Source organism: Pezoporus occidentalis, unplaced genomic scaffold, assembly GCF_034315485.1.
Source record: "Pezoporus occidentalis ecotype Australia unplaced genomic scaffold, CSIRO_AGI_Poc_V1 ctg292, whole genome shotgun sequence".
Lineage (NCBI taxonomy): Eukaryota > Metazoa > Chordata > Aves > Psittaciformes > Psittacidae > Pezoporus > Pezoporus occidentalis.
Window position 1 is genome coordinate 219,928 of NW_026914852.1, and position 12,638 is coordinate 232,565.

Genomic DNA, 12,638 nt, shown 5'->3' on the forward strand with positions numbered 1-12,638 from the left:
CCCCCACCTCTGACACAATATGCCAGTGCATACTGTTGCACAAGGTGGACCTCTTCTGGTGAGGAGCTTGTGCTCCAAAACACCTGGTTCCATTAGCCCTGGCTAAGCAGAAGCCTACAGGGATCACAGCATGATACAGCTTTGTTTCAAGGTAACTAAAGCACATGGCAGGGTCAAGGGGAAGCAGCAAGTCAGAGAGATACACACACGTTGAGCGCTTACCTCCAAGAGCGTCAAACTTTCATTGTTCAAGATGGTTCTGGGAGGTGCAACAACTGAAGTTAAAAAACAAGTTACAAAACAGGACCACCCAAGAAGCAAAACAATAAATACAGCAGCTATGGGAGGGATTGCTGCTTATTAAAGCAGTGACGCATTCACACTGCCCACACAGGCTTCTTGATAGGCACAAGCACAAAGTGGCTGAGTGAGCAGGTTACACCTTTGCACTCTGAGGCTGTATTTAGGGAAGAAATTCTTCCCCAGGTGCCTCAAAGCATTAAAAGATCCCATATGCACCACAGCTAGGAATAGGCTTTGTAAAGTAAGGCCAAATATTACCAACAGCACACTCACACAAGTAAAATGGCAACTCTGCATCTGCAAGATGGCTTCTTACAAAGGCTCTCAAAATGCCAACTGTGGAAAAAAGAAAGAAAGGTTTGCTGAACTAGGTTTGCTTCTTCAGATGCAGGGCAAAAAGGATACCCTGTAACAGCTGCTGATAGCCTTTTCCTTAAAGGAACACTTTTACTACTACAAATATCTTGAACAACAAAAAAAAAAAAACAACCAAAAACACACAAAACCCCCCAAACAAAGCTGGACTGGTTGCTCCCTAGGCAAATTTAAGGATGCCAGTGAAGTTCTCCTAGGAAATCCAACAGCAGCTGTAAGATTTGCAGAGCCCAGCCAGGTGAGACTCTGGTAACTAATTATTAGTTCTTGTTCCATACAAAAGTACTAAAAACAACCCCCCTCACTGTAGGTAAGCATCAATGCCAGCAGAGAATGAGGGGATCTCCACTGCAATAGGAAGAGCTACTTGGTGTATGGTCTGGCCACCTTTTGTGAACTGATAGAGGCAGAAAGGTTCATCCCATTATTACAGTAGGTAAAGCTTCTTTTTCTTCTTCCTGGTTTGGGGTTTATTTCAGATTGGGACAAGGGGGTGGTGCTGGTTTCATAGAGGAGGTGTCCAAACTCATCTCAGTAACACACTATTTGGACACAAGCAACGGGATATCAGAGGAGACAGTTTCCTGACTGCAAGTACTTCACCATCAAGTAGGCTGACAGTCTCAGCCAAGTAGTCATGGAAATAAACTCCCCTTAGCTAAATTAATCCCTCCAGATTCCCCATCCCATTCAGGGGCCCTGTAAGGACAGCATAACCAGCTACTGTTGCTTTTTCAGAGCAGTATTACTTCCATGGACAGCAGAAAGATCTGTTCAGAGCCATGCCCTTCTATCATGCAACTGATCGGTGATAAGACGTCAGCTGCAGCTACACAGACTGGAGACTGCTCTTACCAGTTTCACTAGGATGGAAGAACCCCTGTAGAACATAACGGTCTGGAAAACGGACTCTCAGCACCACCTAAATCAAAAGCAAAGCACATCAGGTGAATTATTATGGCTGTACTGTAACATCCCTCCTTGGCTTAGAATTGGTGAGCGAGGTGGGGTCTGGGGGTTTTGGCTGGTAGGTTGTTTGGTTATTTTTAAATTGGGAGATTTGAGATATTTCCATTACAGGAGTAGAACACCATACTGGCAGCTCCTCAAAGAACATGGGCTGTCTGTCTTTCAAAGGCTGTAAGAGAGTTGATCTATAGCAACAGCATGATGTACAATGCAGCAGAATTCACTCAGAGAGCAGGAGCATCCTGCCTAAGTGATGTACAAAGAAGAAAGTTACACATGGACAGGTACAGACAGTGCTATCAGTATCCTCAAGTGTCCATAGCAGCAGGAATCCTCCTGCCATATGTCTGAAGTAATTCTTACCATTCTATTTCCAGCACTGGTCAAAAATACTTAACTTGGGAACTTAATCTCATACTGCTTTGCAGTAAGTAACCAAAGACAAAAACAGCATTAGGACTGCATTTATAAAGTAAGATATCTCCAATCTGAAACATCTTATTATTTAGCCTGCAATCAGATACTTTCAAAATATAAGTCTACAGAGGAGAGGCTAATCAGAAAGCTCAGTCATTAATAGAATCATAGAATAGTCAGGGTTGGAAAAGACCTTAAGATCATCAAGTTCCAACCCCCCTGCCACGGGCAGGGACTCCTCACACTAAACCATGCCACCCAAGGCTCTGTCCAACCTGGCCTTGAACACTGCCAGGGATGGAGCATTCACAGCCTCCCTGGACAACCCATTCCAGTGCCTCACCACCCTAACAGGAAACAATTTCTTCCTTATATCCAAACTAAACTTCCCCTGTTTAAGTCTTAACCCGTTACCCCTTGTCCTATCACTACAGTCCCTAATGAGCAGTCCCTCCCCAGCATCCCTATAGCCCCCCTTCAGATACTGGAAGGCTGCTATGAGGTCTCCACGCAGCCTTCTCCAGGCTGAACAGCCCCAACTTCCTCAGCCTGTCTTCATACAGGAGGTGCTCCAGTCCCCTGATCATCCTCGTGGCCTCCTCTGGACTTGTTCCAACAGTTCCATGTCCTTTTTATGTTGAGGACACCAGAACTGCACACAGTGCTCCAGGTGAGGTCTCACAAGAGCAGAGTAGAGGAGCAGGATCACCTCCTTCAACCTGCTGGTCACGCTCCTTTTCATGCAGCTCAGGATATGGTTGGCTTTCTGGGCTGCAAGCACACACTGAAGCCAGCTCATGTTCAGTTTCTCATCAAATGTTCATTTTCTCATCATTCATTCATGTGTGCACAACATAAGGGGTTTGAAACATCTGGAACAAAATCAAAGGAGATAGATTGCCTGCCCCCACCCGTGTCACTACAGGACAGCTGATTTTATGTGGCACAACTGTTGTGCAAGTCCCACAAGCAATGAACAGGGACAGAAATTTGAAGTGTCTTCCTGTAAGTAGCTCAAGGTCCTGTTATCACAACTGATTCCCAAAGTTACTCAACCCCTGAGCCTGTACTAGCCAGAGGGACTGGAAAAGAACAAAGGCTACCTTTGGGTAACGCTCTAACTTTTCCTTCAGCTGAGCCTCCCTCAAGGATTTTGTCATCAGTGGAGCTTCTTCCAGGCGTTTCCTAGATATATGGGAAGAAGACAAGCTGTCACTTCTGTAACCAGCAGAGTTGATGAGAATGCTCAACTGTTCCGTGTCTCCCTCTCAGCATTTTCCCAACCTTCTATGGCTCCTATCCCAGAATCTCATATATAGAACTACTGAGCATCAGCAAAAATACTATATAACATTAATGTACAAGTTTTAAAATAAGTTCACTAGAGCAGATGCCAGAGAAGTTATTAAGAAAAGCACAGGAATGTTTGCTTACACTACCCAAGAAGAGACAGAATTATTAATCCAGTAAAACAGTGCCTAAGTTGGATGTAATTACTCCAGGGAGCAAGAAGAGCTACTGAAGCTGTAAAACAATGCTAGCACAAGAAATTAATGGGTATTAGTTAGCAACAAGGAAACAAGAAGAGAAGTTTCAGATCATTCAAGAACTGGCACTGCAGACTGATGTCTTAAAAGGAGTAGTGGGTGAAAACAAAATTTAAAATGAAACAATGAATTCAAGAAAACAATTATATATTTTCCTGTAAGTGAAGAAATAAGGTTAGACCAAACAGATTCGATGCTCAGCTTTAGACCTTCTTCCTTGGTCACACTTAATTCTGAATAATCAATTTACGAGGCTAGATTGTGGTGAAACATTTGATCTTGTAATTCTGCACAACCATTTGCAAGTTAATCTCTTACACCTATACAATTTGAAGTATCTTGGGAATAGCTGCTGAACAAAACAAGTATAGACTTAACCGAGCATGCCCAGACTGTCAGCTGGTACAGCATATCCCAAGATGCTGTGGAAGTGCCAGCTCCCTTCCCTCTTTGTGTACCAAATACTGATCCACACAAATTTCCAGCTCTTCACAAAGTCAGAACTAAATTCTAATCGCATTTAAAATACTGCACTATGTGCAGCGAGTTTTTGGTAAGATTTGCTAGGTGAGATCAGAAGCCAACTGGTATTAGATTCATGTGTAACTTGCTTTTATTTTTACCTGTGTCTGTGAGGGGCAAATGCATTTACAAGCATCAGCGAATTTGGAAATTAGGTTTTTTTTCCGTTTTTTTTTTTTGAGAGTGCTGTATTCCAGTAACCCCCAAACAAATGATCCTACCTTTGTACCAATAAATATTCTAGACCTACAAATTGCAGAATTTTCAGGCCAATCTGTGATTTCATGTGGATTTCAACAGCCTTTGGGGAAAAAAATCAACTCTAAGTAAGAATTTCAAATCAGACCTGGTTAGAGTGTGAAGCAGGCTGTCCCATAGTCTCAGAGAACACTTGTAATGTTTAAAGGAATGTTATGACCCACTTGAAACTAAATACATTCACGAAATTGATTTCTTCAGGAAAATACAAACAGCAAAATGCTGCTGTGATGGGGAGGCTAGTTTATCTTAATCTGGATTTTTAGCTCAGAAGTGGAATAAGAGTAAAATCATGAAAATTTCACAGCAAGCTACTTGAACAGTGAGATGCATAGTTAGTCCAGCTTCCTATACTTCTTCCCCTTCTTTGTGTGTGTTCCAAACATTCTCATGTGACTAAATTTGATTTCACTTTATTTCCATTTAAGTAACATCTCAAAGTTGGTCTTTTCTGTTAAAATATAAGGTGTTTCTTAATGGCTGAAAATGCTACTAGTTACTACTGTAGTTACTGAGAGTTATTCCTATGAAGCTGGATTATTGTATTCATATATTTAGCCATCAAAAGTTACAATTTCTATTCATTTCATTCCTACTTAAGTTAATGTAAAGTCAGTTCAAAACAGATAGCATGAGCTCACTGCCACTTTGGGCCTCTAGTAAGAGCACATCTCACTACAAAGCCAGTGGCTCCTCTTTCAGAAGAACAGAGGAGGAAAGAAATAAAATGTGGTGGGGTGTTAAATGGCTTTGAGTAACTCCCTGAAATGCAGAACACAGGAATTTTTCTTCTAATCCTTTCTCAGTGGGGGCCCACCCTCATTTGCCTGAGGTTCTCAGATAAACTTATCCCCACATCAGACCCACAGACACTTCGGGATGGAAATTTCAACATCCACATGAAAACATTATCCCATGCACAAGCGCTCAACTGATTCACACAAAAACACAAGTCCTATCACAGCAACAGGACATTGCCCTTAAACTCAAATGGCATAAAAGGCAGAGATTTGCAGTGCTGATCCTTAATTCATTAATTCCACACCCAGTAACTTATCTACAACCCTTTACCCAGAGATCACAGCCAGCTATAGGCACACAGTGTCACTCTGCTCAACAAAAGCAAATGAAGCAGTCTCAAGTAGGCAGCAGGAAGGGAACTTGCCTCTCACTCTGCAGCTGTGCCAAGCGTTTCCGCACATCATCCACTGTGACTTCAAAAAACTCATCAGGAAGCTCTTCTGGGCCAGCAGGAAGTGGTTCCAGAAGGTCCAGGTGACATACAAGTGGCTCTCGGTCTACAAGCTACAAAATAAAAATGAGTTTCAATTAGTTTCAAACGCATTGCTATGCTTATGCTGTACGGGTCCTGGAAAAAAAGGAAAAGGACAATATTTGCAAATTGGTGTGGAAATCATGTCAGTAGGATCAGACTAATGACATAGAGGTTGGCAGTGTTGTCATTCTTTATTGTTGATAGAGCATGGGGCACAACTCCCCTCAGCAGGCAGCAGCAATCTGTTGTCAGAGGAGTCACGGCCCAGCAGTGACCTGCTCTCCACCATCAGTGTAGGAAGCCCAGAGTAGTACCCTCAGCAGTCATCTAATGTAAGAAGAGATAACTCCCTTCCACATAGTGCCTGTAGAATCCCTTCACTTACAATACAGTATTTTGCAGCTGAATCATATTTCTAGCTAGTTACAAGCTTGTTACAAGTACTCAGGAATCACCCCTGTCCCAAAATCATAAGCTCTCTCTGCTCTACTCCAAAATTTTTTCAGTACATAATCACTTCCTGACTATTCTATAACTTACACAGGTGTCATACTTCATACTACAGAATATAAGCTGTCCCTTAAGTTTTCACCTGCCCTGCATTCCTGTTTCACATTGTATCTTCTGTTCTCTTTGCTTCACATCCTCTTCCACAGAATCAATGGCACTAGCTCCCAACCAGGGTTCACTCCATTTCTTCTCACTCTGGAGAGCAATGCTGTGTTTTGGTTAAGGCAGTTTCTGACCTGAGCTCTCTGAACTGAGCCACTGCAGGGTTTCATTGTACATGTTGCAAATTTTTAACTTGGCTTCCAGATCGCGGGAAGCTCCCCTGGACAGTGAAACCCCTTTTGTTTTGTACTTACAAAGTACTTAGCACTGAAATCAGCCTTTGGTGTAGGCAAAGTGGGCAGATGCAAGGAACAGTTCACTGTATGTATTAGCTACAATAAAGGCACTTAATCCATTTATCAGCAATTTTCCCTATGCCCCAGTTGCTGAGCAGCACACAGCCTTCAGCCAGCCAAGATACCGCTTACCAGCGCTGCCGTGCTCAGCTCCCCCTTCCAGAGCCCCCCATGTTGCAGCGGGCATCATGAGGGCAAACCCTGAGGACAGGGTCCTGGCTTAGGACTGTGGTCACACTTATTAAAAAAACCAATGAAACCCAACACCAAGACTCACAACCCCTGAAAACCCCAAACCAAAACCCCACTCCACCCTCCCACCCTATGAGACAAACAGCATCTGCAGTCTCTGAAGGGAGAACATTATGTGTCCCTCCCAATTTAGAAGAGATTTTAGACTGGCTACTACCCTTATATCAAAAGCAGCACCTGTGGCAGTATGTGAATATAAACCACTACCAGAGTCGAATACACAAGAGGCAGTTACACCTATTGGCTCTGGAACAATTCAAGCTCTTTAAATCACAGAAATGTTTAAGCACACAGCACTTGAAAAACAAGCAGCCAGGAGCACTGTGGGCTGCAGGCACTGCAGGGCAAGCGGCGCACGGCTGAAGAGCCCCACAAGAACAAATACTCTGACAGTTAATACAGCACTGCCATGGAGTCAGCTGCCAGCCTAACCCCAGGCTCTGTGAACAAACCTGATGCTCATTTCTTCTCCCTTTATTCCCTCATATATTCTTCCAAGTCTCCCACATGTTCCATCCGCTCTCCCTTCCCCCAGGCACAGGCCCCTTGGGAACAGGAGTCTCCCTCAGTTGTCAAAGGGACAACACAAATTACAAGGCAATGTTCACTCTGCTGTGGGCACTAAAGGGTAATTTAAGAAATTAAAAGAGGAGGTTGTGTGGGTGGGACCAGGGCTACTTTTAGAAAGTTGAGCAGGGTCAGCTCTAACCAGCGGGTGAAGGAGCCTTATTGCAGCTTTCCTGGGGCCAGGGGGATGCCCAATGCTGCGGGAGGGATCCTGAGCATGCAGAGCCACCCCCTGGGAAAGGGGCTGTTGCACACTGGTCACAACTACTGCCCACACCTGCTCCAGTAAGGCCAGAGGAGAATCAGATGGGGCTCCCCGAGACTCAGGAGTACTTCAATCTCCTCAAACAGGCTGAAGTTTCATTTCATTCTGAACACACAGACTGAAAATAGACAAAAAACAGACTGAGCAAGACATATCCTATGATCCTATGGCATGTTGTGAAGGGTGCTGGGATACAACGGAGAGAATTCCAGTGTCTGCATTAGCAAATCCTAAACTTAGCATTTAGTATTGGCTCTAGCAGGCACTTCAGCTAATGCTAACAGCAGCAGGATTCCACAGGAAAAGCATCAGTCGCTGCCCAAAGCACAGCAGTAGCTAAAGACTTCAATCAAGACATCAGAAATCACGAGATAGCCAAAGGTAGACATACATTCCAGTCCTAAGCGTTCACCCCTCTTCCTTGCTGCGGGTTTACTGCTCCGGACCACTGCACGTTACAACTGTCAGTCAAGCCTCGCTTTCCACACGTTGTCATTTATCAGATAGGTCTCCACTGCCAGCAAGGTACTAAAATGGGCAGTCAGGAACCTCCTCTCTAGAGCCATTCCCCAGCCAACCAGAACTACCTACACAACGTGATACAAAATCCACTACTTCCCAGACGTAAACACCCATTCCTGACCTCCAGCTTACATCCAGCCAGATGTCCCCATGCATCCCCTGCAGCCTACCTGTGCTGGCCCTGCACAGACACACGCTCCTTGACCTCCAAGTGCGCTATTTTATCCGCTTTCCAAGCCAACACCAAATGCTGGTATCATAATTTCCAGACCAAGACACGTTACCTATCTACTACTTAACATGAAGAAACATACTTTCCTGTACAAAGGAGCAGATCTGTGCATGTCTAACCACACTGCAAAAAAACCAAACCATCACAATTAAAAGTAAGAATTTCCTAACATTAAATGTTCAGCTAACCCCCAATATCAGAGTGAGAACTCTGCAGACAGCTCTAATGAGTGAGGGTTTGGGAAGATAATTCAGGTATTTTGAGATTGTTTTTCAGAGTTTCTGCAACTCAATTCCAAAACTGCACAATGGGGTCTGATCAGAGAAGGGCAGCACAGTGTCTACTAAGCACTGCTTAGCAGCCAAAAGATCTCTGATCTGAGGATGCAGAGGCTGCCACATCATATCATCATCATATCTCTTCTGCCGTGTATTTGCACCCCATGTAATTTACATCTTGCATCCTTACAGACATAAGAAACACTCTTCAGACAGAAAGAGGAATCCATCCATTCCTACTGCTTTACCAGTTCTCTTTCCCTGGAGTCCAGCCATCACCCTGTTCCTTTTTCTTCATCCATTACCATTTGCTTGCTGAGGTATTCCAACAAGGCCTTTCTCAATCTGAGCCTTCTTTTAATGTGTCACCAACAAACTTAAAGCACAGGCAGAACCGGAAAACTACCTTCCCCTTGGAGATTACAAAGAGGCTCCAGGTGCACCACCTTGCTTTCCAGCCCACATCCCAGCTTCCTGCAGCCATAGCCAAAGGTAACCACCTCCTGTCAAAAACAGCAGTTTCTACCTCCCATTACTTAACTCTGGAGGAAAGCAAGCTCTGCATTTTGCTGGCAGGTTTCTGTCAGAGATACCTTTCAGGAGCCAAAGACGCTGCGTAATGGTTTGTCCTTCATTGTTCAAAGTCTCTACCTCTGTTACCAAGGTTGAAATGCAAGACACTTTCTACCAGCAGGCTGAAGCCATCTAATTCACACCAGTGTCTACCAGGCAGTCTAAGTAACTGCAGCCTCCGTGATAAAGCAGGTGCCAGGAGGAATGCAGCTCACTGGATGGTCACCACCACAGACCTAGGGAAGCAGGGAAGCTGAGGAAAATGTTCAAGTGAGTTTAAGTGAAGTAGTGGCAACTGTGCGTTCCACAGCAGCAAGCTCTCGCTGGAGACCCACCTCCTACCCACCACCTCAGGGAACTCTAATCTCATGGGGAATCTGGTGTAAAGTTACCTTCTAATAATTAATGTCCTGACATCAAAGTCAGCACGCAGCTGTCTGTAAATCATCCTTAGCCCAAGAAACGAAGGGACGCCAGCACAGATTTTATCCAGCCTCTCTCTTCAGCTTCAAAAACCACACACAGGCAAAGCATTAATGGGAAGATTCTTTTACAAAAATGGACCTTTGATGTTTAAAAATAATTTGTTTTGTTTTGGGTTTTTTCCTCAGGACTGAAAAGGGACAAAAAGCAGATGCCATGTGGCCAGGCCTGCTCTGCTGTAGCTGCTGAGAGCAACGAGAGCAGAGGATGGCAGGAACAGAGGAGGGAACAAAATGTAATCAATCAGCAGCAAAAGCACCAGAGATCAAAGGGCTTGAAAGCAGCCGTCAAAATCACATGCTGTTTAACACAAGGGCAGAGCCCCCCCAACAGAATCCGCAGCTGCTTCCAAAGCTGCTCTCACACTGGAGGGGAGGCTGGCTCCAGAAGTGCCTCTGAGTGGTTTGAACTGGACTGCAACCCCCAGGCAGATGGCGGATTATAACAGTCCTCAGGCCACCGCTGCACAGCTCCGTGCCCAACAAGCTGTAGCCAGTAAAATGATGAAATGAGTCGTCTCTCCTGCCAGCATACAAAGAAGTACAGACAACGGGACCAGTGAAGAATCCCAGCACAAACCCTCGCACTGCTTCTTTTCAGACACAACTGAAACTCCTCCTTTCCAAATCCCCCATAGGCAAGAGTGCAACTGAAGCAAGCAACACACTAGACTGGACAAATCACCCAGCCTACCATTCAGTGCTCCATGTGCAGGGTCTGTTCCCAAAGGTTCAACAACACCGATGAGGTGGACCAAAACGTGTTTCTAATACATGAAAATATTCACCACTGGGTTGGCAAAGCCTCTTCCTGCTACATTTGTAACTGCTCCAGAGTGCTTCCAGGGCCTGGCTTCTGCTCCTGAACAATTCGGAAACTCATAAAGAATGAACTGCCACCACAGAGAAGTCAACCAAGGTAGAATCTCCACACCAACTTGAGAACATACATACAGTCCTGCTAAATTCCTCCTGGATCAAGCTCCCTTTGAACCTCATCAGGCACTTTCTTTCTACCTAAGGCTTTCCATGGTTTAATCCCATGGCTGTATCAGAACCAGAGATAAACACAAAACTCTCACTCTAGGAGGTCCTAAAAAGTGGGAAAACATGAAGGGGATCTCTGAATGCTAAAGCCAACCATAGTGATGATATGTGCAGTGAAGGGGCAAGAGAAAGAGCTGGTCACAGAGAAACCAGGACATGAAATTCCCAATGCACAACAATGTGGAGTAAGGTACGAATTTAAAGCCTCCTGTAGCTCATTTTACACTGCCTGCCAGACATCCCCAACCTTGCTGAAGGCATTCAATTCCATACAGCTGCCCTAGAGAAAGCCTACTTAACAGCATTCAAAGGCAATCCTGTGATGGCATCACAGCACTCTTGAGCCATCAGTTCTGGTATCTCTACATGGGCTAAAGCATTTTTAAACAATACAGTTTTACTACAGAGACACCAACAATGCAATGAGATGTGTAACTGTCTTGCTGGAAAAAGGGTCAGAAAGAGGTAGACTTTATTTAAGCAGCAGGATATTTTAGAGCAAGACAGAAAAGACTTTTATATGCAAGCAAAAATACAGAAGGAAAAGGATGGAAGCTTTCTGTTTCATCTGCAATACTAAGAAAATTAGACTCACAGAAGGGATGGGACTGGACTAAAAGAAAATTGTCTAGACCTGTTTGTTTGCGATTTTTTTTCCAAGTATTGAACTCTTAGCAAGTGAGATGGAACCATAGCTGAAAAATTCCTTTCCTAGCTCTATACCCCTTTCATTCTACCACGTGTCACCTAGAGTTAAAATGTAAGTCAGAGTGACCACAGGCAGAAGGAACTCTGAGGAAGCAGATGTTAACAACTGTCAGCATGGGATAATGCTGACAATGGACAATAGCTTTACGAAGGAGTTCTGTGTCCCACAGAAAGGCTCAGATGAGAAAGCACACCTTACAACCTAGGTGAAACTCTGACCATGTTTTCAGATCTTCAAAGTCATGGAATGAAGTTGCAACAACTCTATTAAGACCACTTCTGCTCCTAGGACAATCCTACAACAAGCTACAAATGTTATCCCTTTCCAGATATAAAACTAACAAGTCCATGTGATCTGGGAGGTCAGTCAGGTACAATAAGCAGTAAGCACCTTCAGAGTATTATAAAACACAAGTCTGGTGACATCTAGTTCTGCCAAGACATCTAACTCCATATTATGGGAAAAAGTCTTAAATATGGAAACATCTTTTTCCTTGTAGGAGTTCAGCCTCAAGCAAGGCAGGATAAAAAAAGCCCTCATTTCAAACAAGTTTTCCCTTACCTGTTCTTGCTCCTTTTGCAGTTCTTGGCTGTTCTTAGACTTCTTTGGCTTAGAAGGGCCTCCAGGGCTAGAAGTTGTTGTTGGCAACATTGAAGATGACATATCTAACCCAAGAAATGGTGCAGCCACAGAAGTGTCCCCCAGACGTTGTCCATCTCCAAAAGAAGGGACAAATGGGGTCAACTCAGGCTCTGAGGAAGGCCACAGCTCTTCCAAGCTGGCATGAGATTCTCTAATTGAGTCTTGCTTGTCTGTGCAGCTGTTTAAAGACATGGCCACATCCCCGTGGTCCAAGTCCTTTGGGAATGTGTTTGCTTGAGGTAGGGGAACATCCACTGCTCCTTCAATTGGGTCTTGCCTCACTGTCAGCTCATTACACTGCACCGTGGCACCCACAGCTTCCTCCTGACCAGATGAACCGCATTTCTTCATGACAACTCTTAGAGAAGACATCAAAATAAATAAAAACAAAATCATTTATCCTAACAGTACTGCCCTCCCCGTTCCCAACATGACCATGGCATAAAGACAGCTAGACTGAAATATCCCCTAATTTAATGATCTGCTGCTTCCAG

The 12,638-nt window shown here is 44.4% G+C and overlaps 1 protein-coding gene across 4 annotated transcripts in view; it reads right to left on the minus strand.

Annotated features, from left to right (window-relative positions):
- Positions 1–12,638, minus strand: part of ASPSCR1 (ASPSCR1 tether for SLC2A4, UBX domain containing) — a 38,319-nt gene that overhangs the window by 16,565 nt on the left and 9,116 nt on the right. For all 4 annotated transcript variants that reach the window (XM_062626420.1, XM_062626423.1, XM_062626421.1 and 1 more), the window contains 6 exons: positions 12,064–12,502; positions 5,557–5,696; positions 3,168–3,249; positions 1,534–1,600; positions 577–639; positions 223–275 (listed from right to left, as the gene is read on the minus strand). In XM_062626420.1, coding sequence (XP_062482404.1) covers positions 223–275; positions 577–639; positions 1,534–1,600; positions 3,168–3,249; positions 5,557–5,696; positions 12,064–12,502 — 844 coding nt within the window. The remainder of the gene's footprint in view (positions 1–222; positions 276–576; positions 640–1,533; positions 1,601–3,167; positions 3,250–5,556; positions 5,697–12,063; positions 12,503–12,638) is intronic.